The sequence below is a fragment of the Trachinotus anak genome, unplaced genomic scaffold, assembly GCF_046630095.1.
Source record: "Trachinotus anak isolate AG129_WGS33_773 ecotype Australia unplaced genomic scaffold, CSIRO_AGI_Tana_v1 ptg000020l, whole genome shotgun sequence".
NCBI lineage: Eukaryota > Metazoa > Chordata > Actinopteri > Carangiformes > Carangidae > Trachinotus > Trachinotus anak.
The window spans coordinates 8,927,977-8,950,279 of record NW_027273871.1 but is presented as its reverse complement, the minus strand read 5'-3'; the positions used below and the strand labels follow the sequence as shown (position 1 = coordinate 8,950,279).

The 22,303-nt window shown below is 46.5% G+C and overlaps 2 protein-coding genes and 1 pseudogene across 3 annotated transcripts; 2 read left to right on the top strand and 1 right to left on the bottom strand.

Moving 5' to 3' along the window:
* The first annotated feature begins 1,117 nt into the window (after positions 1-1,117).
* LOC139637597 (cysteine-rich and transmembrane domain-containing protein 1-like) lies at positions 1,118-6,874 on the top strand. Of its 2 annotated transcripts, none has more exons than XM_071506433.1 (5): positions 1,118-1,270; positions 3,911-4,032; positions 4,471-4,514; positions 5,245-5,446; positions 5,941-6,874. In XM_071506433.1, the coding sequence occupies exons 2-5, from the start codon at positions 3,960-3,962 to the stop codon at positions 5,943-5,945; spliced, it is 324 nt and encodes a 107-aa protein (XP_071362534.1). In that variant the 5' UTR covers positions 1,118-1,270; positions 3,911-3,959; the 3' UTR covers positions 5,946-6,874. The 2 variants fall into 2 exon arrangements, with proteins under 2 accessions (XP_071362534.1, XP_071362533.1); XM_071506432.1 differs by having other exon boundaries at positions 1,120-1,270; positions 6,249-6,874.
* Positions 6,316-19,568, bottom strand: LOC139637237 (T-cell immunoglobulin and mucin domain-containing protein 4-like). Its single transcript, XM_071505801.1, has 4 exons — positions 19,556-19,568; positions 18,999-19,331; positions 16,786-16,895; positions 6,316-6,447 (listed from the first exon to the last, which is right to left on the bottom strand). The coding sequence occupies exons 1-4, from the start codon at positions 19,566-19,568 to the stop codon at positions 6,397-6,399; spliced, it is 507 nt and encodes a 168-aa protein (XP_071361902.1). The 3' UTR covers positions 6,316-6,396.
* An 894-nt stretch (positions 19,569-20,462) lies between these two features.
* On the top strand, positions 20,463-20,953 carry LOC139637236 (late histone H2A.L3-like; annotated as a pseudogene).
* Positions 20,954-22,303: the final 1,350 nt, after the last annotated feature.

The window sequence follows — 22,303 nt, the reverse complement described above, 5'->3', positions numbered from 1 at the left end:
AAGACCAAAGAAAAAAGGTCAAGTTTTAGGAAGCACAATCAAATCAACATGAACAGGTGATTTACTCTCTGAATGTTTCTGTTGATGAAATGACTCGTGTGTAAATTCAGGAAGGTTTTAGTTCAAGTTCAGTCAGATTTTCCGCTTTGTGTTTTTGTTATAACTTTTTAATCACTCACTTTTTGTACAGGACTAAAATGGTTAATTAATCATTTATGAATCCTTCATAGCTCAGCTGTAATCCAGTGATGAGAACAGACTGAACAGTTGTCAGGTGGAAAACACCTTCGACCAGCCCCTAATATTTTTATTGTTGATTCACCTGTGTGATCACACAGGTAGAAGTCATGAATACTACAACTACTACTACTACAACTACTACTACTACTACTGATAATAATAATAATAATAATAATAATGTTATTTATGTTGCAGGTTTAAGATGAGATGAAATTCAAAGTGCTTCATAAAATAAAACAGTAATCAAACAATAAGCAGAATAAATAAAATTACATAAAAATGAAAATATTAAACATTTAAATAATTGATACATAATACATCAATAATAATCATTAGTATTAAAAGTATAAATAATATTAAAATGAAAAATAAACACAAAAACAAACAAAAAATAATGTAATAACAAAATAAAAGGTGTTCACAAAATAATAAATGTGTTTTGTTCCCTGGAAAATTCAAAGAGATGTTGATGTTGGACTGATTAATGTCAATAACTGATCAATAAAACATCAGCGACTCCACATGGAGACGACTGACGTCATCAAACCTTTACAACAGCAGGACAAAGATCCTTGATTGTGTTGTTGTTGTGTTGTTACAGTTTCAGTCCAAACCAGTTTGAGTCCAAACGCTTCAGGCTGTTTGATTTCAACAGGTGACAGAGAAACACCTGGAGGCGTCAGGTGGGGGGTCAGGTGGGGGGTCAGGTGGGGGGTCAGGACTCCCGGGGTCCTGGATCTGACCGGAGGACCGTTACTGACTCTTTCAGTTTATTGTTGGAGTTAAACATAATTATCAATTAAAGACATTAACATTAAAGTGATATGATCTAAAAAGCTTTAAATGCTCGGTTCTTTCCTGAATAAATATGATAAATGAGACAACAGCGAATGAAGGGGGAGGGGGGTGAAACAGAGAGGGGAGGGGCTCGGTGTCAGCCCTCACCCTGTCCCGCTGCCTCTGTTTCCAAACGCTCATCGATCAGTCGACTAGTCAATAACTCAACAAGCAAGCTCGTCCTCCACTGAAGGTAAGCTCACGGTCCATCACACGCTCCAAACTCCACTGAGAAATCCTACAATTTAAAAACGATTCAATCTAAAGTGATGCTACACAGTCAGGGGACATGGTTGAGTCCGTTGGTTGGTTCGGTTCTGGTCTTCGGCTCAGTTCGGCTCAGTTCGGCCTCCACACACCTCACGTTTAGAGCCGGTGACACTGAGCTCCCGCTTCTTACCTGGATTGAGAAAACTCTTTAAAGTCATTGCAGTGACTGTGTGAACTGAGTCCGCAGCTCCTGCTGACTGTCAGTGAATGGACATAATCATTTACAGCAGTTTTGAACGGAGTCTGGCATTTTAGCGTAAAGAACATTGATGTCATATGGAGACTTTCAGATGACTGAAATATTAAACACTCATCTGTTAGAATAACAACACAATGTTGTGTAGCACTAACGAATGAAGCTCATTCTGCTCAGAGGTTCATTATTTTAATTTAATTCAATCCAGTAAATTAAGGAAAATCGATGCCTCAAATGATGAAATGTGAAGAGTGCCACGTTCCAAACTCCACTGAAAAAACCAACATTTTAAAGGTTCCTCATTAAAAACTCATATTAACCGCTGGTGTAACGTCACTGAAAACTTCTCCATGAAATTATTCTGAAGCTTTTTAAGGGATTTTACTGTGAGAACGACCTGTTTCTCACATGGCGCCATTTTCTCTGTTTAACTGGCGAAGTTTCTGCTCTTTTCTGTTTCAGTCAAACTATAAATTTAAGTAAAAGTATAGAGAAGTGTCACATGATGTTTTGTTTTGTGGAGCGCGCAGCTCACTGGTTTGACTGGGACCAGTTCAGCGGCTCCTCCGGACAAACAGAGGTTTGTCAGAAACACAGGAGCCAACAACGAGCCGGATTAGATTAGCGCTGGTATGGAGGCAGCGGACATCAGACGGATGAACACATGACTCTGTCCTCATGGAAACATGTAGTTTCTTCATCACTTCATCTGCTGGTTATTTTCTCAGTTAATTCATTCACGTTTTAGACCTAAAATACCAGAAGCAGAACCGAGTCCAAAATTCAGATCCTGAAAACTTGTGTAACATTTGTGTTATTTTTGCTTGAAAATTGTATTTATATTTTTGAATTTTATTTATTTATTTAAAAAAAAAAATAGAATCAATTACTTATTAAACAAACAAACAACAATAATAATAATTACGTGTCATAACATTGTCATTTTACATCCAAATTTGACGTGTGTATTTCCATATTGTAGATTTTTAAATGGAATATCTGACGAATAAGCACGTTTAGCAACATTTGATTTAAATTTAACATCTGTATAATGTAAAATCTATATCTATAAAGTAACTGTAGCTGTAATAACAAATATTGAACAATAATTAAACATATCCTTGTCTGCCTATAACTACAGTCAAGTCTGTCATGATCCAGTTACTGCACCTTTATATTGATTATTGATTCTAAATTGAGTGTTACTCAGGTAAATGTTCTCAGTTATTTTCCACCACCATCTGAATCAGTTCACGAGGCTGAAACAGCTGATCTCAGAGCAGCTCAATGAAGGTCTTGTTCAGTAACACACACTCTGTGTGTGTCTGTGTGACATCAGCTGTGTGCACTTTGTTTGGCTGCAGTGTCCTGATGGTGGCGCTGCAGAAACCGTCAGAGGTCAAAGGATCACGGTGACGTTAAAGGATCAGTCTGCTCTTTTTTTTTACTCTCAACAAATCACAGAGAATCATGAGACTGAGGAAGAAAACTGTAATTTTACTAAAACAACCTTTAAAATTTACAGAAAGTCTAGATTTTACTCACTGGTTCCTGCTGAAGACGTTTACACTCTGACAGTGGATCCAAAGCCAGTGTTTATTAGGTTAAATCATTAAAAATGCCCCTGCACACATCTGTTGAGTATAAAAAATATTAATTAAAATTCAAAGATACATTTCATTAATTAAATTTAATTAAACTTTTCTTATTTCAATGAAAACAGAAGCTGTAATGAGAAACAAGCTTAAAACTTAAAGTTCTTAATTTATTTTAGAGAAATGAAATAAAAAGTGCAGCTTGAGTTTGTTGGTTTCTTCTTTTTTAACATTTCACATCAACAATTTCAACACAACTGAACAACTGAAGCTAACACCTCCCTCTCTCTTCCTGTCGCTCCCCCGTCGCTCCTCTCTCTCCTCAGTGACTCTCACCCGCTGACTGATTGGCTGAGGAGAATCATGTGACCAGTGTCAGAAAAGATTCATCATTTATATGTCATTCATTTTTAAGTTATAGGTTCAGACATTATGGCGTCTGGGTCTGGACCCGGGCCTCAGACTCACTGTGGAGAAAAATAAGAACAAAAATAAAATCTGAATATTTTTAGTTTAAATGTTGTGAGAATAAAAAAACAAAAAAACAAAACAAAAACACACAGTTTTACAAAAAATGATACTGAAATATCAGCAGACAGTTTGATTAAAAAAAAAAAAAAAAGTAATGTCCAGTCACAGGAGGAAATAATACAGAAATATACAACTGAAAAATATCATTATAAAAGAAACATTATATTAATAATATTTCAATAAAAAAAAACAATTATAAAAAAAGCTGTAACTATCATCTATTTCTGCTTTCCTCTCTTAGATTCTACTCATCCATCCATCATCCATCCATCATCCATCCATCCGCCCAGATGAGCACTGAACAACCTCCTCCGTACCGTCCACATTTCCCGGAAGGACACTCGGCCCCCGGCTACCCCCCAGGTTTGTCTGTCAGAATAAAAGAAATATTTCTATTTAAAGTCAGGTTGTAATTATGTGAATTATTAATAAGAGTTATCATAACCAAGGTACAAGACTTTATTATAATGAACTAAACCAACACTTGAGTTCAAATTTGGACTCAAACCTTTATTCACAGTGTTCAGAGGTGAAACCTGTAACTTCACCTCCATCATTTGAAACTAAAACATTCCACCTTGCTCAAATATTAGAAAAATAACTAAACTGTAAAAAACTTACACTCAAATATTAAAACCTGTTTTTCTGTATTAGTTCATAAAACTTGAGTATTCTGAAAATATCACAGAAATAATAAAATTTAATTGTCACAACATCACGTCTCAGAAGTTCTGACTTCTGGAAACTTTTACTGTGTTCATTGTTGTTTTGATCATGTGACCTCTTGTTGTGTCTTTACAGCTCTCATCTCTCAGCCTGCAGCCTTCCCCGGCTCGTCGTACCAGGTACCCAGCATGCACTGCTCACCTGCACCTGTCTAACCAAACCCTGACAGGAGACATTAACCACATCATAATAATTTAATTTGTGTGAATTTTCACTAAAATGTAGAAAAACTTTTTCCTCTGATTTATTATAAAACACGAAGATGGAGAAACTGAAATTAAACTTTTTTACAGGAGGAAAACGTCCTCAGAATATTACTTTCTTATATTTTATTTTCTTAACATTATGACTTTAATCTTGAAATTCTTAAAAGCATTTTTACTCATATTACATTTTTTGGGAAGATTATAACTTTTTTTCACACAAATGTTATCACACCACATCAAATATTACAACTTTATTCTTGAAATTTTACTTTTATGTCAAAATATTTTCTGACTTTTCTAATATAAACTATAACTATTATGAGTGGATTTTATTACTTTATTCTAAAAAGTAGAAACAACTGAGGAGAACATTAAACCCACTGTAGTAGAAAGTGGAAGTGGATTCATTCCTGTGATTTATTTTAAAACCTGTAAAATCTGTGAAAATGTTGTTGTATTTTTGTACATCATCAGACAGAACAATTAAATATGATATTTAGTTTGTTCTCCATCAAGCATCAAGAATTTTGACTTTTTTTTGTTAAATAAGAAGAAAAAGGTTAAAATGTTTTAATTAGGTTTTTCAACCTGTGTCACATGACCATCACTGTTACTATGACAACTCCATCCATCCTCTCTGTAGACCTTCCCTCAGACCTATGCAGGTGGAGGAGATCACTCCTACTATCACGGGGCCCCAGGACCAACGGGGCCACCGGGGCCGATGGGACCTCCGGGGGCTTTCATGACTCAGCCCGGGTACCAGGGGTACCAGAGCGGGCCCCACGGGGCCTCCTGCCACTGGGATGGTCCGAGGCCGTACGGGGAGCCGCCAAAACAGACAGGTAGGTCAAAGGTCAGAGTCACACAATGAGAAAGATTCATTGTGATTTCAACACTGAAAAGTTATAAAAAGTAAAAATAACAAAGATCTGCCACAATAATATAAAATATATAATATATCCTGTAGTTAATGAGCCAGTTATAAACTAGTTGACGGTTTTTACTCGACATTTAAATGATTCCCACTGAGCAGAAAGATCCTCTGAACAAAAATAACAGTTTATCTAAATCAACATTATGCAACAATTTTACCTGAAGTAACAACGTCAGCATCATGTTGATGGTTCAGTGGATCATAAGAGAGAGAACGGAGCCCTGAACGCCTCTTCTTGTTCAGGTATGTACGGTTTATCACGCCTGACAAGTTAAAGGTGAAGCCGAACTGTAGATCAGTTCAAAAGACTCAGACCTTAATAAAAACCAGTGTTGGTGTCCAATATTCAGCCAGGACTGAAATATCAAGAATTATAAACAGAGTTTGGTGTGTTTGTTTCAGTTTAGTGGGCGGGGCTACGCAGCCTGACAAGCTTTGTTTTCTGCTGCTTCCAAGACCTTTAACCCTCAAGCAGTTTCCACATGTGGCTGCAGAGGGCGCCGTAGCTCGGCCTCCGTTCCACAGTGCTGCTTTATACGGAAACATTTAAACTCATCACGAATGAAGGTCATTCCCAGTTTTCATCAACATAATGAAACTGGACTTGGTGTCCAAAGTAAAACAGATGAACGATGTGAGATATTTGGTGATGACTGGTCAGACCTGCTGAACTAAGCTGTGTGGTGGTGGCGGCGCTCCCTCTCTGTCAGTGTTCGTGGTGGAGCAGCAGCAGGATCAAGGTGGAGCCGAGGATTCGTGTCTGGCGGCGTGTTCAGCTGCTCTGTGCTGCTGCTGCCTCTGGGATATGATGTCTAACTGCTCCTCTGTTCCCGACCTCGACCTTCACTGAGTCTCCCATCATGCAGTGGGGCCGCCGTGACGACAGCAGCTGCTCCTGGGAAACAGATCCTAGGAACAAGATGGAGCAAAAAAAAAAAAAAAAAAAAAATCAGGCAAAATGTTTTCATGAAGGAATAAACCGTTTCATAAAGTGAACAGTTCTGCGAGTCTGTGAAGGTCCAGCTTCCTGATTGGACCGTTACACATGGACGGACTATCAGACAACAGGGACCAGGGACCAGACCCCCCCACAGAGAAGCAAGGCCCCCGACCCCCAGAGGAGATGTGGATTTTCGTTGTTTTGTTTCTTTGTTGTTGTTTTGTCTCTTTGTTGTCAGTCACTTCAAACAGGGGCCCCTGACCCCTCGGGCCCCGGGCCCTGAGCCCAGTGGGCCCGTCAGTCATCTGTCCCCGACTGTAATGGTTCATGTTTGTTTGTTGTTTGTTTCTGTCGCTGTTGTGATGATGATGAGCTCAATAAAAAAACTTAAGATTGTGATGTTTTCTGAATCTGCTGCTTCAAACTCAAATTTATTGAGCCACAGAAATTATATTAGATTATATCAGAAAAAACTGAAAACAAAATCTGTGCTGAATAAATGTATGTAGTTGATACTATGGACTCAAGCACACAAAAATAATCATACAAGCAGAGCGAGGCTAGTCCTGCTAGCTTCTAGCCTGTGGTTCACACAGACTGAAACACCAGAAGCTGCAGTTCCTCTAATGACCACTAGAGTCTGGTCTCTAGAGATCATTTCCTCCTTCATGACACCTGTACGGCTGAATTTATAGAACTCACCTGTTTACATTTTATTAAGGACTGAAGTAGTGGAGAATTGAGGGCATGGCCTCTTTGAGTGACAGGTGGGTGAGCGTATGCTTCACACAAATCAACATGCACCAAAGTCTCAGCTCCACACATGCCCCACCTCTTTGACCATATTTGGATTAGCTGGGAGTTAAGGCCGGAGTCAAGATGCTGACGGTGGAGCAGCTCACTTTGAGCTCAGAAACCTGAGGGTGACGTCACAGAGGCTCCGCCCATCTTTATTTCCACCTGTACCTCTGTGACTTGACCTTGGCCTGTTTCCAGCAGCTTCCCCTCTGTTAGCTTTAAGCTTGTTAGCCACCTAGCTTACGACGCATGGCAGTTTCCTGGGTGAATAAAAAGGTCTCCACCTCAGTCACTTGTTCCACATTCAAAGAACACAGCTGTGATGAACCTGAGTCTGAGCGAGTCGTTCATTGTCAGGACCAGAACGGGTCAGCTGACTGCGCTGGAGGATCATTTCCTGCTGCAGTGACACTGACCGGGACGAGCTCAGCGGGGGGCAGCCCTACTGTCATGTCCCTGACTGACTGACTGAGGCTCTATCGGTTCATTGAGTAAGAGAAGAAGAAGAGACTTGTTTTCAGTCTGGGTATAAACCTGGTCCAGGTCTGGACTGTGTCTGGATGCAGACTGGGGGCTCAGGTCTACACCTGTTGTTGTAGACAGTCCACTGAACTGCTCTGGTTTCCTGCTGCCCCCCCCCAACCCTAACCCCCCAACAGCTGGTTAACACTGTAGGTAACTGTGCTGTAAAGATGCTCTGTTGAATCTGTGTGGGGGGGTTGAAGGGAGCAGGTCACACGGTTCCTTTGGGCTTTTCCTCATTGCAAAGAAAATCTGTGGTTTGCTGAAAAAAAAAAAGAGTATTGTTAATATCTTTTTACCCCCCCCCCCCCCCCCCGACAGTGTTTGTGGTGGAGCAGCAGGACCGGGGTGGTGCAGCTGGAGTGGAGGACTCGTGTCTGGCGGCCTGTTCAGCTGCTCTGTGCTGCTGCTGCCTCTGGGACATGTTGACGTCTCACATCTGCTGACCTCTGACTTTCATCTCCCATCATGCAGTGGGGCCACTGTGATGACATCATTGGGAAACTGATTACTGAATCCAGGATGTATCAATAGAGCTGATGCAGGGCTGCTAATGCCCCCCAGTGGTCACTGCTGGTTTTATATTTGTGAAACTCCCAGAGCTGAGAAGAGTCATGAGCGTGTGCAGTGGGATCATGTGACAGGTGAGAACTGGACGCCATCTGAGTCCAGTATCAAGTCCTCACAAACATCTGGTCAAAACAAAATGGTCCAAACAAACAGGAAGTGAAACTGGGTTGATGAGGTGACCTGGTCCCTGTGAGGTCAACATGGCCGACCACAGAGAGACGGCGTCCTGAAGACGGTCTCTGTGGTCGTCTTCTAATTGAGCTCAACAAAAATGTAAATCTCAAAAAAGTGTCATCTGACATTTTAAAAACAAAAAACTTTTTCAGGAATAAAAACATGAATTAAAGCTTCTGTAAACCTGCGTCTCTGCCACTAGATGCCCCCCCGCAAAATATTATTACAGATGTTTGAAAACGTTCTTCTTCATTTTAAAAATTTGCTTTTAGTCATAAAATTAAGATGAGACCTGAACATTTGTGACATTATGATAAATATAAATTACATGAATGTCTCACTCACATCCACAGTGTAAACCACTCATGATAAATTACATGATTTTTTTCTCAGACTGATTTAACTGATGATAAAATGTTAACACATCAACACTGATGCACAAATATTAGAAATAACTGAGGAGCAAAGTGACAGAGACTTTTAATGAGTAAGAGAAGAAGAACAAACTGACAGAGACTGAATCCTGCCTGCTCCTGTTTTATCAGTCACAACATCAAGTCTCAGTCCATCACCACTGAACTGGTTCATTCTGATAATCAATGATCAATAAACTAAACATATTCAGCTCCACATTGACTCTGATGTCTGATTGTCCTCCTCCTCTGATTGGTCCAGCCTCCTGTCAGTCTGTGGTCTCTGGTTGGACTTCCAGTTAAACCAGTTATTAAATTATAATTTTACTTTAAATCACTGTCCTGATATTAATGTGTCAGACTCTGGTTTGGCCTCTTGAGGGCGACGTTCAGGTCAACATCTGGTTACAGCTGTAACCAGCTGCAGCTGGACAGCTGTGCTCCACATCTGTCAACAAGCAACACATTGAACACATCACAGCACTGATGTCACCAGTCTACCTGGCAGAGCCGTGATGTCACCGGAGCCGGTACCGAGGGTCCGAGCGGGTCTGAGCAGAGCAGAGCTGCAGGCGGCACTGCAGGCTCCAAGAGCAGGGAGGTGAGACAGGTGGAGAGAGTGGACAACAGGGAGGTGAGACAGGAGGAGTGAGTGGACAACAGGGAGGTGAGACAGGTGAAGTGAGTGGACAACAGGGGAGTGAGACAGGTGAAGAGAGTGGACAACAGGGGAGTGAGACAGGTGAAGAGAGTGGACAACAGGGGAGTGAGACAGGTGGAGAGAGTGGACAACAGGGAGGTGAGACAGGTGAAGTGAGTGGACAACAGGGGAGTGAGACAGGTGAAGAGAGTGGACAACAGGGGAGTGAGACAGGAGGACTGAGTGGACAACAGGGAGGTGAGACAGGTGAAGTGAGTGGACAACAGGGGAGTGAGACAGGTGAAGAGAGTGGACAACAGGGGAGTGAGACAGGTGGACTGAGTGGACAACAGGGAGGTGAGACAGGTGAAGTGAGTGGACAACAGGGAGGTGAGACAGGAGGAGTGAGTGGACAACAGGGAGGTGAGACAGGTGAAGAGAGTGGACAACAGGGGAGTGAGACAGGTGGAGTGAGTGGACAACAGGGAGGTGAGACAGGTGGAGAGAGTGGACAACAGGGGAGTGAGACAGGTGGAGTGAGTGGACAACAGGGAGGTGAGACAGGTGAAGAGAGTGGACAACAGGGGAGTGAGACAGGTGGAGTGAGTGGACAACAGGGAGGTGAGACAGGTGAAGAGAGTGGACAACAGGGGAGTGAGACAGGTGGAGTGAGTGGACAACAGGGAGGTGAGACAGGTGGAGAGAGTGGACAACAGGGGAGTGAGACAGGTGGAGTGAGTGGACAACAGGGAGGTGGGCCAGGTGGAGTGAGTGGACAACAGGGAGGTGAGACAGGTGGAGAGAGTGGACAACAGGGAGGTGAGACAGGTGAAGTGAGTGGACAACAGGGGAGTGAGACAGGTGAAGAGAGTGGACAACAGGGGAGTGAGACAGGTGAAGAGAGTGGACAACAGGGGAGTGAGACAGGTGGAGAGAGTGGACAACAGGGAGGTGAGGCAGGAGGAGTGAGTGGACAACAGGGGGGTGAGACAGGTGAAGTGAGTGGACAACAGGGGAGTGAGACAGGTGAAGAGAGTGGACAACAGGGGAGTGAGACAGGTGGAGTGAGTGGACAACAGGGAGGTGAGACAGGAGGAGTGAGTGGACAACAGGGAGGTGAGACAGGTGGACTGAGTGGACAACAGGGAGGTGAGACAGGTGAAGTGAGTGGACAACAGGGAGGTGAGACAGGTGAAGTGAGTGGACAACAGGGAGGTGAGACAGGTGAAGAGAGTGGACAACAGGGGAGTGAGACAGGTGGAGTGAGTGGACAACAGGGAGGTGAGACAGGTGGAGAGAGTGGACAACAGGGGAGTGAGACAGGTGGAGTGAGTGGACAACAGGGAGGTGAGACAGGTGAAGAGAGTGGACAACAGGGGAGTGAGACAGGTGGAGTGAGTGGACAACAGGGAGGTGAGACAGGTGGAGAGAGTGGACAACAGGGGAGTGAGACAGGTGGAGTGAGTGGACAACAGGGAGGTGAGACAGGAGGAGTGAGTGGACAACAGGGAGGTGAGACAGGTGGAGTGAGTGGACAACAGGGAGGTGAGACAGGTGGAGAGAGTGGACAACAGGGAGGTGAGACAGGTGAAGTGAGTGGACAACAGGGAGGTGAGACAGGTGGACTGAGTGGACAACAGGGAGGTGAAACAGGTGGAGTGAGTGGACAACAGGGGAGTGAGACAGGTGGAGTGAGTGGACAACAGGGAGGTGAGACAGGTGGAGAGAGTGGACAACAGGGAGGTGAGACAGGAGGAGTGAGTGGACAACAGGGAGGTGAGACAGGTGGAGTGAGTGGACAACAGGGAGGTGAGACAGGTGGACTGAGTGGACAACAGGGAGGTGAGACAGTGAGTGGACAACAGGGGAGTGAGACAGGAGGAGTGAGTGGACAACAGGGAGGTGAGACGGGTAACTTAACTGAGGAAACTGAAGTTCAGGAAGGTGAGGTGGGTGAGAAGGAGGATGAAGAGGAGAACAGAGGTGAAGCAGGTGGTGAACAGACAGGTGAAGCTGTGGAGAAGATAGAAGAAGAGGCTGCGTGCACGTCAGTCCCACTAAAGCGCCGCAGCAGAGATAGAAATGTAGATGTCAGGGCGAAGAGCAGCAGACAGACGGGCAGACAGACAGACAGACAGACAGGTAGGACAGTGGAGCAGTTAGACAGCAGTGACAGTGAAGGCTGTGTCTCTGATGACAGTGATCTGTATCACACTCAGAAATCAGCCAGTCAGGAAGAAAAGGCTTATTCAGCCAAAGTGCTGAAAACGTTCCTCCAGGAGACCAAGAACATGAAAGGTGTGAATCTGGAACATTATTTTCCTGATAAACAGATGTTTTACACCTCAGCCAGACGTCACGTCAGGAATAAAACCGAATCGGACTTTACTGATCAAGAAGTGTTCAGACTGAAGAAACTGATTCTTAAAGTCAAAAAAGAAATCTGTTAATGATGAAGACACTGCTTTATATTTTATTTAACTTATTGACTGTTTTTTGTACTGTTTTAAATCTCTCACCTTTTATGGACACCTTTCAAGTGGGGAGTTTAAACGTCAGTGGGGCCAGAGAGGTTAAGAAAAGAGCTGTCGTGTTCGAAGCAGTGAGACTCAAAAAGATGGATGTTGTTTTTTTACAAGAGACTCACAGTGACGGTGCTAATGAAGGCGAGTGGCGTAGAGAATGGGAAGGGGAGGTGGTTTTTAGCCACGGCACTGCACTCAGTGCAGGGGTGGGCATCCTGTTCTCCAAAGGTTTTACTCCGACGTCACTGACTGTGGAGCACGTCATCCAGGGGAGGTGTCTCTTAGTCAGAGCCGGGTTTGATCATTTTACTGTTGTTTTTATCAATGTGTACGCTCCCAATAACGGTGCAGAGAGGAAGCTCTTTTTTAGAGATATTAACGACAAATTAAAAGATTGTGGCTCAACGGATTATGTGTTTTTAGGTGGGGACTTTAACTGTACTGAAGATGAGATTTTAGATCGAAACCATGCAGAGCCTCATCCGGCCTCTCAGCAGGCTCTGAAGCAGCTGGTCTCCTCCCATGGCCTGGTGGACGTATGGAGAAGGTTGCACACAAGCTGCAGACAGTACACATGGTCCCACGTTAGAGAGGACAGGATGTCTTTAGCGCGTCTTGACCGTTTTTATTGTTTTAAACACCATCTTAATGTTTTTAAAACATGTAAGATTCTGCCAGTGGGTTTTACAGATCACGCTTTGGTTTTATGTCGTGTTTTTATTAGAAATATTTTACCTAAAAGTGCCTACTGGCATTTTAATTCAGTTTTAGCAGTTGACCAAAGTTTTAGAGAAGCTCTTAGTTATTTATGGACTGGTTTTAGACAGAGGAAGAGTGAGTTTACCTGCTTAAGGCAGTGGTGGGACTTTGGTAAGACTCAGGTAAAAATGTTATGTCAGCAGCACACACTCAATGTCACTCGTCACATCACCAGATCTATCAGAGATCTGGAGACTGAGATTGTGGAACTGGAACATCTGAATGAGTCCACGGGAAATCAAGGATGTATTGAAATCCTCAAGACCAAAAAGATGGCTTTAGCCGACCTGCTGGACACTAAAGTACAGGGTGCGCTGGTCCGGTCCCGAATCCAGGACATCACCGAGATGGATGCTTCTACTGGCTTCTTCTTTGGCTTGGAGAAGAAGCAGGGCCAGAGGAAGCTGATCCACTCTCTGCTGTCAGACACAGGACAAGAGCTGTCTGAACCAGGCCAGATCAGGGGGAGAGCCGTGGAGTTCTACACCTCATTATTTGAAAGTGACTACAAGGAAAATGAAGAACTGTTTAATGACTTCTGTGCTGAGCTGCCACAGGTCTCTGAAAGGACCAACGACCAGCTGGAGCGCCCCCTGACGGTACAGGAGCTACATGCTGCCCTCCAAACCATGCAGGGCCAGAAGGCCCCGGGCATCGACGGCCTCAGCGTGGAGTTTTATAAGGCCTTCTGGGAAATCCTGTCACAGGACATCCTGGAAGTGTTCAACGAGAGCCTCTCCACCGGGTCACTGCCTCTGTCCTGCCGCAGAGCCGTCATCACCCTCCTGCCAAAAAAAGGCAACTTGCAGGACATAAAAAACTGGCGCCCTGTGTCTCTCCTATGTACGGACTATAACATCCTCTCCAAGGCCTTGGCCATTCGACTGAGAGGAGCCATGGAGGAGGTCATCCATCGGGACCAGACGTACTGTGTACCCAGCAGGTCCATGGTAGACAATGTCTACCTTATTCGGGATGTTTTGGAGGTCTCCAGTTCATTGGGGATAAATATTGGACTGATCTCATTAGATCAAGAAAAGGCTTTTGACCGCGTTGAACACCAATTCCTCTGGAAGACCATGGAGAGGTTTGGTTTCAGCGCTGGTCTCATAGCCAAGATCCAGGTGCTGTACAGTGACATTGAGAGTGTGCTTAAGATCAACGGCAGCTTGTGTGCTCCTTTTAGAGCGCATAGAGGCGTCCGGCAGGGCTGCGCTCTGTCTGGGATGCTCTATGCGCTCTCCCTGGAACCCCTCCTCAACAAAATACGCTCGAGTGTTCAAGGCCTGTTTTTACCTGGTTTTAATAGTAATGTGGTTTTATCTGCTTATGCAGATGACGTCATTGTTTTTATAAAAGATCAGTGTGATGTCGACACAGTAGCCCACATTACTGACAGGTTCTCTGTTGTGTCGGCTGCGAGGGTGAACTGGGGGAAGAGTGAGGCCCTTGCTGTCAGTGAGTGGCGTGAGGGCCTCCCGGTTCTCCCTCAAAGCCTGACCTGGAAGAGAGACGGCCTCAAGTACCTCGGTATCTACGTGGGAAATGAAAAAATGGTGAAGAAAAATTGGGAGGGCATAGCTGAAAAAGTAGAAGGTAAGCTGTCAAGATGGAGATGGCTTCACCCTCAAATGTCTTACAGAGGAAGAGTGCTGGTTTTAAACAATCTTGTAGCTTCTCTGCTGTGGCACCGGCTGGCCTGTCTGGATCCGCCGCCAGGTCTGTTGGCCCAGATCCAGGCTAAAATGGTTAATTTTTTCTGGGATCGTTTCCATTGGGTGCTACAGTCAGTTCTGTTTTTATCCAGAGAGGAGGGGGGGCAGGGCCTGGTCCACCTGGCCAGTAGAACGGCCACCTTTAGGATACAGTTTGTTCAGAGGTATCTGACAGGGCCGTCTGACTTAGTGTGGAGGGATGTGGCCAGCTGCATATTCAGGCGTGTGAACAGTCTGGGGCTGGATGCTGCTCTGTTTTTAACTGACTTTAAATGTTTTAAGTTAAGTGGGTTGCCTCCGTTTTATCAGGGTGTTTTTAAATCCTGTGCTCTTTTTAATTGGAAAAACTTTCAAGGGTCTGACTCTCTGCACTGGTTGTTGAAGGAACCTCTGATCTGCGGTGGCAGACTAGACGTCTGCAGCAACACCATGCCTGGGCTGATGGGGGCGCTGTGTCGCTCTAAGACCGTCATCCTAAAACAGCTGGTGGATGCGGCGGGGCCGGCGCTCACTGATGCCCAGGCTGTGAGCTCTGTGCTGGGGGTGCACTCTGTCCGGCTGGTGAGGAGAAGCCTGGAGCTCTGGAGGCAGAAGCTCTCAGTGAAGGAGAGGAGCCTCCTCCTACGCCACAGCAGAGGAGGAGCTGAGCCCGACCCCACGGACACCTTCCCTGATCTCCATCTGAGCCCTGGGTCCGAGGAGCCCGGTGGCCCTCTCTTAAAAGTCTGGAACCAGAAGAAGCTGAGCCTCCACAGAGCAGACAAACAGACAATATACAGGAACACCGTGAAGGCAACCAACACAAAGGGCCTGTTCAACAGGGCAGCCACCGTGTGGACGGACAGACTGGGGGGACAGAGTCCACAGTGGAGGACTCTCTACAAGCCTCCACTAAAGAAACGGACTGGAGACCTTCAGTGGAGGATTTTACACGGTGCTATTGCCACTAACGCTTTTTTATCTGTTTTTAACAGTAGCGTTGTGAATGAGTGTCCGTTCTTCAGTCTGTCTGAGACCATCTTTCATGTTTTTACTGAGTGCAGGAGACTCACTGAGCTGTTCAGTGTTTTAACTGGGATTTTTAACCTTTTTAATGTTGTGTTCTCTGCCTCTGTTTTTATTGGTGGAGTCACATACAGTAAAGAAAAAAAAGCAAAGTGCCAACTTCTTAATTTTTTATTAGGAGAAGCCAAACTGGCGGTCTACCTGACACGCAGGGACAAACTGCAGGATGGACCCACATGTGATGTTGTGGCCTTGTGGAGGCAGAGCGTTAAAGCCAGACTGAGGCTGGAGTTCTGCTTCCACAAGGCCACAGAGAACATGGACGTCTTCAAGGAGCAGTGGGGATGTGACCGAGCTCTGTGCAGAGTTTCTGAGCAGGGAGAGCTCACATTCACCAGCCATCTTAATTAGAGTTTTTATGTCTGACCGGTTTTTGATGTGATTGATGATGTGTTAGTAATAAAGTGTTTTCTAAAAGTCTCTCTCTCTCTCCATCTCTCTCCTGTCTCTCTCTCCATCTCTCTCTCTCTCCCTCTGTCTCTCTCTCCCTCTGTCTCTCTCTCCATCTCTCTCTCTCTCCCTCTGTCTCTCTCTCCATCTCTCTCTCTCTCCATCTCTCTCTCTCTCTCTCCCCCCCCCTCTCTCTCTCTCCATCTCTCTCCATCTCTCTCTCTCTCTCCATCTCTCTCTCTCCCCCCCCCTCTCTCTCCATCTCTCTCCATCTCTCTCTCTCTCTCTGTCTCTCTCCATCTCTCTCTCTCTCTCTCTGTCTCTCTCTCCATCTCTCTCTCTCTCTCTCCCCCTCTCTCTCTCTCTCTCTCCATCTCTCTCTCTTATCATCTACTGTCTTTCTATTGTCTCAGTTGATTTTCCTTCCATTCGTGCTCATGTTACTCTGCCATTGGATTTGATTGTGAAGCCCTTTGAGCTACATCTTGTATGAACAGTTGTGTTTAGTGATGAACTGATGAAATACTGACTCAGCGTGTTCAGCTTCTTCCTAACATGAGATTCAAGATGGAGGACAGAACATCAGAGACAGTCTCAGTGATGTCATCAGCTCCTTCAGAATAAAGTCACATGACTTGAAATACAGACACTCCACCTTACTGGGTTCACCTGGACAATTACTGTACCTGTCCAGGTACAGTACCTGTGTTACAGTGAGGAGCAGTTACTGACTCACCCTGACCTCCTGATCCAGCATCACTCTGGACTCTGGGGGGGTGATGTCACTTCCTCTCCGTGTGGTGACATCACTTCCTGTCTGACCTCTGATGGTTGTGGTGGAGGGAGCTGACAAACAGGCGACAGGATATCAAAGTAAAACTCCAGAATCTGAGAGAAACTACAACAATAAAAGTTCCTGAAAGGAAATTCATGTCATTTCAGTTTGTCCCTGAGCTGTTTAGCTCCTCCCACTCACGTTCACCTGTTGTCTGCTTTGTTTTGGACTTTGCAGACCAGTTTTATGGACTTTACCAAACAGACGACTAACGACTGTTCACCTGTTTACTTGCATCACATGACCTGTCAGTACAAACCAGGGTAAACAGGAAGCAGATTGTCTACTCTGCAGTTGATTAGTTGCAGTAAATGTAACTGCACAACAGCAACACAACATTTGTAATTAATGATCCACGTTGTTTTCACCACTGTGGGTTTTAATCAGCTGATTCAAGAAGACAGGCTGGTGCAGTGAAGCAGTTTCACCACGATACCTGGCTTACAGGTGGACAGGTGGACAAGAGGCAGGTACATGCCACAGGTAACTAGACACAGGCAGCAGACACACAGAAAAAATACAAGGGCACATAAACCAATGAAGTGACAGGGAGCAGGTTCAAACAGTGGCCGGGATGATGAGGGAAGTGGGAACAGGTGTGTGAGTGGGCGGGGAAGCTCGGTGTAGGAAACAGGTGAGCAGGTGCCCACTGTACTTCAATATTTCACTGCAGTGTGTGTCTTTATGCTGATGATCCCATCCTGTTCACTATCAGATCTGACACGACCCAGACCCTCTCCAGGTTACAGACTCCCCTCAGTGACCTGCAGACGTCCAGGTTTCATTTAAAACTTGCTCTAAACTGATGATCCTGTTTGTGGACTTCAGCTCTGCCTTCAACACCATCATCCCGGCTCTGCTGCAGGACAAGCTCTCCCAGCTGAGCGTGCCTGACTCCACCTGCAGGTGGATCACCGACTTCCTGTCTGACAGGAGGCAGCACGTGAAGCTAGGAAAGCACGTGTCTGACTCCCAGACCATCAGCACTGGATCCCCGCAAGGCTGCGTTCTTTCTCCTCTGCTCTTCTCCCTGTACACCAACACCTGCACCTCCAGCCATCAGTCTGTCAAGCTCCTGAAGTTTGCAGACGACACCACTCTCATTGGACTCATCTCTGATGGCGATGAGTCTGCCTACAGGTGGGAGACTGACCGTCTGGTGACCTGGTGCAGGCAGAACAACCTAGAGCTAAACGCTCTGAAGACAGTGGAAATGATAGTGGACTTCAGGAAGAGCCCAGCCCCACCCACCCCCATCTCCCTGTGTGACTCCCCCGTGGCCACCGTGGAGCATTTTCGCTTCTTGGGAACCACCATCACACAGGATCTCAAATGGGAGCTAAACATCAGCTCCCTCATCAAAAAAGCTCAGCAGAGGATGTATTTCCTGAGGCAGTTGAAGAAGTTCAACCTGCCAAGGACTATGATGGTGAACTTCTACACCTCCATCATTGAGTCCATCCTCACCTCCTCCATCACCATCTGGTACGCTGCTGCCACGGAGAGGGACAATAACAGACTGCAGCGTGTCATCCACTCTGCTGAGAAGGTGATTGGCTGCAATCTCCCGTCCCTCCAGGACCTGTACGCCTCAAGGACTCTGAGGCGTGCAGGGAAGATTGTAGCTGACTCCTCCCACCCTGGACACAAACTCTTTGTGACACTCCCCTCTGGCAGGAGGCTGCGGTCCTTCAGGACCAAAACCTCTCGCCACAAAAATAGCTTCTTCCCATCTGCTATTAGCCTTATCAACAAGGCTAGAGAGCCCCACTGTTGCTGATCAATTGCACCAATCACCAGAAAAAATTCCTTGTATGTGAAAACATACTTGGCAATAAAACTGATTCTGATTCTGATTCTGATGTTCCCACTGCTTTATATGTAGATCTATCAGAGGCAGTGCAGCTGCTGAAACACTCAGGTACTGAGTATCTGAGGTCTGTGGTGTCTGGTATCAACAGCTGTGCACGTACAGAAGTAAAAGCAGAAGCATAACCTCTTGTTCTAAACCCACAGTGCGTCTCAGGGTGGGGGTTGGGGGGAAGAAATCAACACCCTAAAACTTCCTGTGGTCGAATGCTTCACATCTCTGTGATTGTTGAAGAAGGTCTCACCTGGTTCAACACTCAAATCAATGTGATGTTTGTCATCATTGAACGGCCCAGGTATCTCCTCCCGACATCCGTACCGTCCAGCATCTGTCTCTGTGAGGTTCACTATCGTCATGGAAACATCTCCATCCTCCACTCGTCCCAGTAGCTGATACCTGCTGGAGACTCTGCTTGGTCCATCTGTGCTGATGATCTGGTTGTTGCAGCCTGAGATTGGTAGATCTCCTCGATTCCAGCAAACTGACAGTCGTCCATGATGTTTAACGTCATATGTACACGGCAGAGTGACGCTCTCACCTGTTCGACCAACAACCGTCCTGCTGTCACTGAGTCCGACTGTGGAGACAGGAAACAGTTAAACACAGAGCCTCTGATCAGCAGCGAAAACCATCTGAGAACAGGCGTCTAATGAAAACAGTCACTGTGTGGAGGAACCAGGATCAGCTGATCCGTCCTGGAGTCAGTGAAGAGAGCAGAGAACCTGAGAGGACAAGCAGCATCATCATCATCATCATCATCATCACCCCCCCCCCCCAGGAGTATAGTTTGGGTTCTGCTACTTTTTTCTATCATATCACCTAAAGCTTCTTTACTTATTACTTATCTTATAAAATAATAATAGTTACTAAAGAGCAGCAAATAATTATCATATTTTAACTATCTGTTGATAATTTTCTTCATTAATTGAAAATGCAGACAAATGTTATAATTACCTGCACAACAGCTCAAATCCAATGAATCTTCTTTAGTTTGACTTCAGTTAATTGACTGATTGTTGTAGCTCAGCCTTTAAAAACGACACTGTAGAAAATGCTCTGCGTCACTGATCCTGCGTCCTCCACAGTCTTAGAGGCTCGAGTCCCACAGTGATGACTCTGCTTCACCTGTCAGAGCTTCGTCCTGTCAGCGAGGATCTGCTTTGTTCATGTGGTTTTGAAAGTCGGCTCATGACTTCCTGTGAACAGAGCTGGGTCGGCTGCTTCCTGTGAACTGTGTCACTTCAACACAAACATCAAACCTGAGACACAACAACAACAAACACACAACTTCTCCTAAATGACAGAGTGCTGGTCTGAGATGACCAACACCAGATCATGTACAGTACACACACACACACACACACACACACACACACACACACACACTAAACCAGGTGTAACTGGAGGAAACTCCTGTTCAGGATGTGGAACTAACTGAACACACTGAGCAGGCTCCAGGTAACACGGTACCTGAACAGACGGGAGTCTGGAAGTTCACCTTCACCTTACTTTATTTTTAATAGTTGAATATAAACTACAGCAGGTGGCGGCAATGCGCCTCAAACACCATTAAAGAAGAAGAAGAAGAAGAGCTTTGTTCTGATTGGACGCTCATAGTTAGGCTCAGTCTGACCAATCAGCGAGCAGCCAGTCCGTATATAGAGACGCTATTCTCAGCTTGAACGCTGTCAATCCTTTGCTTTAATAAAAACCGGGAAACGTGTCTGGACGCGGTAAGGGTGCCGGTAAGGCCAGAGCCAAGGCGAAGAGCCGCTCCTCCCGGGCCGGGCTCCAGTTCCCGGTGGGCCGCGTCCACAGGCTGCTGAGGAAGGGGAACTACGCGGCTCGGGTGGGGGCCGGAGCCCCGGTGTACCTGGCGGCGGTGCTGGAGTACCTGACCGCCGAGATCCTGGAGCCGGCCGGGACAACAAGAAGACCCGGATCATCCCCCGGCACCTGCAGCTGGCGGTCCGCAACGACGAGGAGCTGAACAAGCTGCTGGGCGGAGTCACCATCGCTCAGGGCGGCGTGCTGCCCAACATCCAGGCGGTGCTGCTGCCCAAGAAGACCGAGAAGCCCGCCAAGAAGTAACCCCTAACCCCTAACCCCTAACCGGAAGCGGCTCTAACACAGCGGCTCTTTTCAGAGCCACACAACAGACTGAAGAGCGGCTCCTCCGGCCCTGAGGTGGGCTCAGGTGGGCTCAGACTCAGGTAGACTCAGACTCAGGTGGGCTCGTACTCAGACTCAGGTAGACTCGGACTCAGGTGGGCTCAGACTCAGGTAGACTCGGACTCAGGTGGGCTCAGACTCAGGTGGGCTCAGACTCAGGTAGACTCGGACTCAGGTGGGCTCAGACTCAGGTGGGCTCGGACTCAGACTCAGGTAGACTCGGACTCAGGTGGGCTCGTACTCAGACTCAGGTAGACTCAGACTCAGGTGGGCTCGTACTCAGACTCAGGTAGACTCGGACTCAGGTAGACTCAGACTCAGGTGGGCTCGTACTCAGGTGGGCTCAGACTCAGGTGGGCTCGTACTCAGGTGGGCTCGGACTCAGATTCAGACGGACTCAGACTCAGGTAGACTCAGACTCAGGTGGGCTCGGACTCAGACTCAGGTGTACTCAGACTCAGGTGGACTCAGACTCAGGTGGGTTCGGACTCAGACTCAGGTGGGCTCAGACTCAGGTGGGTTCGGACTCAGACTCAGGTGGGCTCGTACTCAGGTGGGCTCATACTCAGGTGGGCTCATACTCAGGTAGACTCGGACTCAGGTGGGCTCGGACTCAGATTCAGACGGACTCAGACTCAGGTAGACTCAGACTCAGGTAGACTCAGACTCAGGTGGGCTCGTACTCAGACTCAGGTAGACTCGGACTCAGGTAGACTCAGGTGGGCTCAGACTCAGGTGGGCTCGTACTCAGGTGGGCTCATACTCAGGTAGACTCGGACTCAGGTGGGCTCGGACTCAGATTCAGACGGACTCAGACTCAGGTAGACTCAGACTCAGGTAGACTCAGACTCAGGTGGGCTCGTACTCAGACTCAGGTAGACTCGGACTCAGGTAGACTCAGGTGGGCTCAGACTCAGGTGGGTTCGGACTCAGACTCAGGTGGACTCAGACTCAGGTGGGCTCGTACTCAGACTCAGGTAGACTCGGACTCAGGTAGACTCAGATGGACTCAGACTCAGGTGGGTTCAGACTCAGACTCAGGTGGACTCAGGTAGGCTCAGACTCAGGTAGACTCGGACTCAGGTAGACTCGGACTCAGGTGGGCTCGTACTCAGACTCAGGTAGACTCGGACTCAGGTAGACTCAGGTGGGCTCAGACTCAGGTGGGCTCGGACTCAGACTCAGGTAGACTCGGACTCAGGTGGGCTCGTACTCAGACTCAGGTAGACTCGGACTCAGGTAGACTCAGACTCAGGTGGGCTCGTACTCAGACTCAGGTGGGCTCGTACTCAGACTCAGGTAGACTCGGACTCAGGTAGACTCGGACTCAGGTGGGCTCAGACTCAGGTGGGCTCGTACTCAGGTGGGCTCGTACTC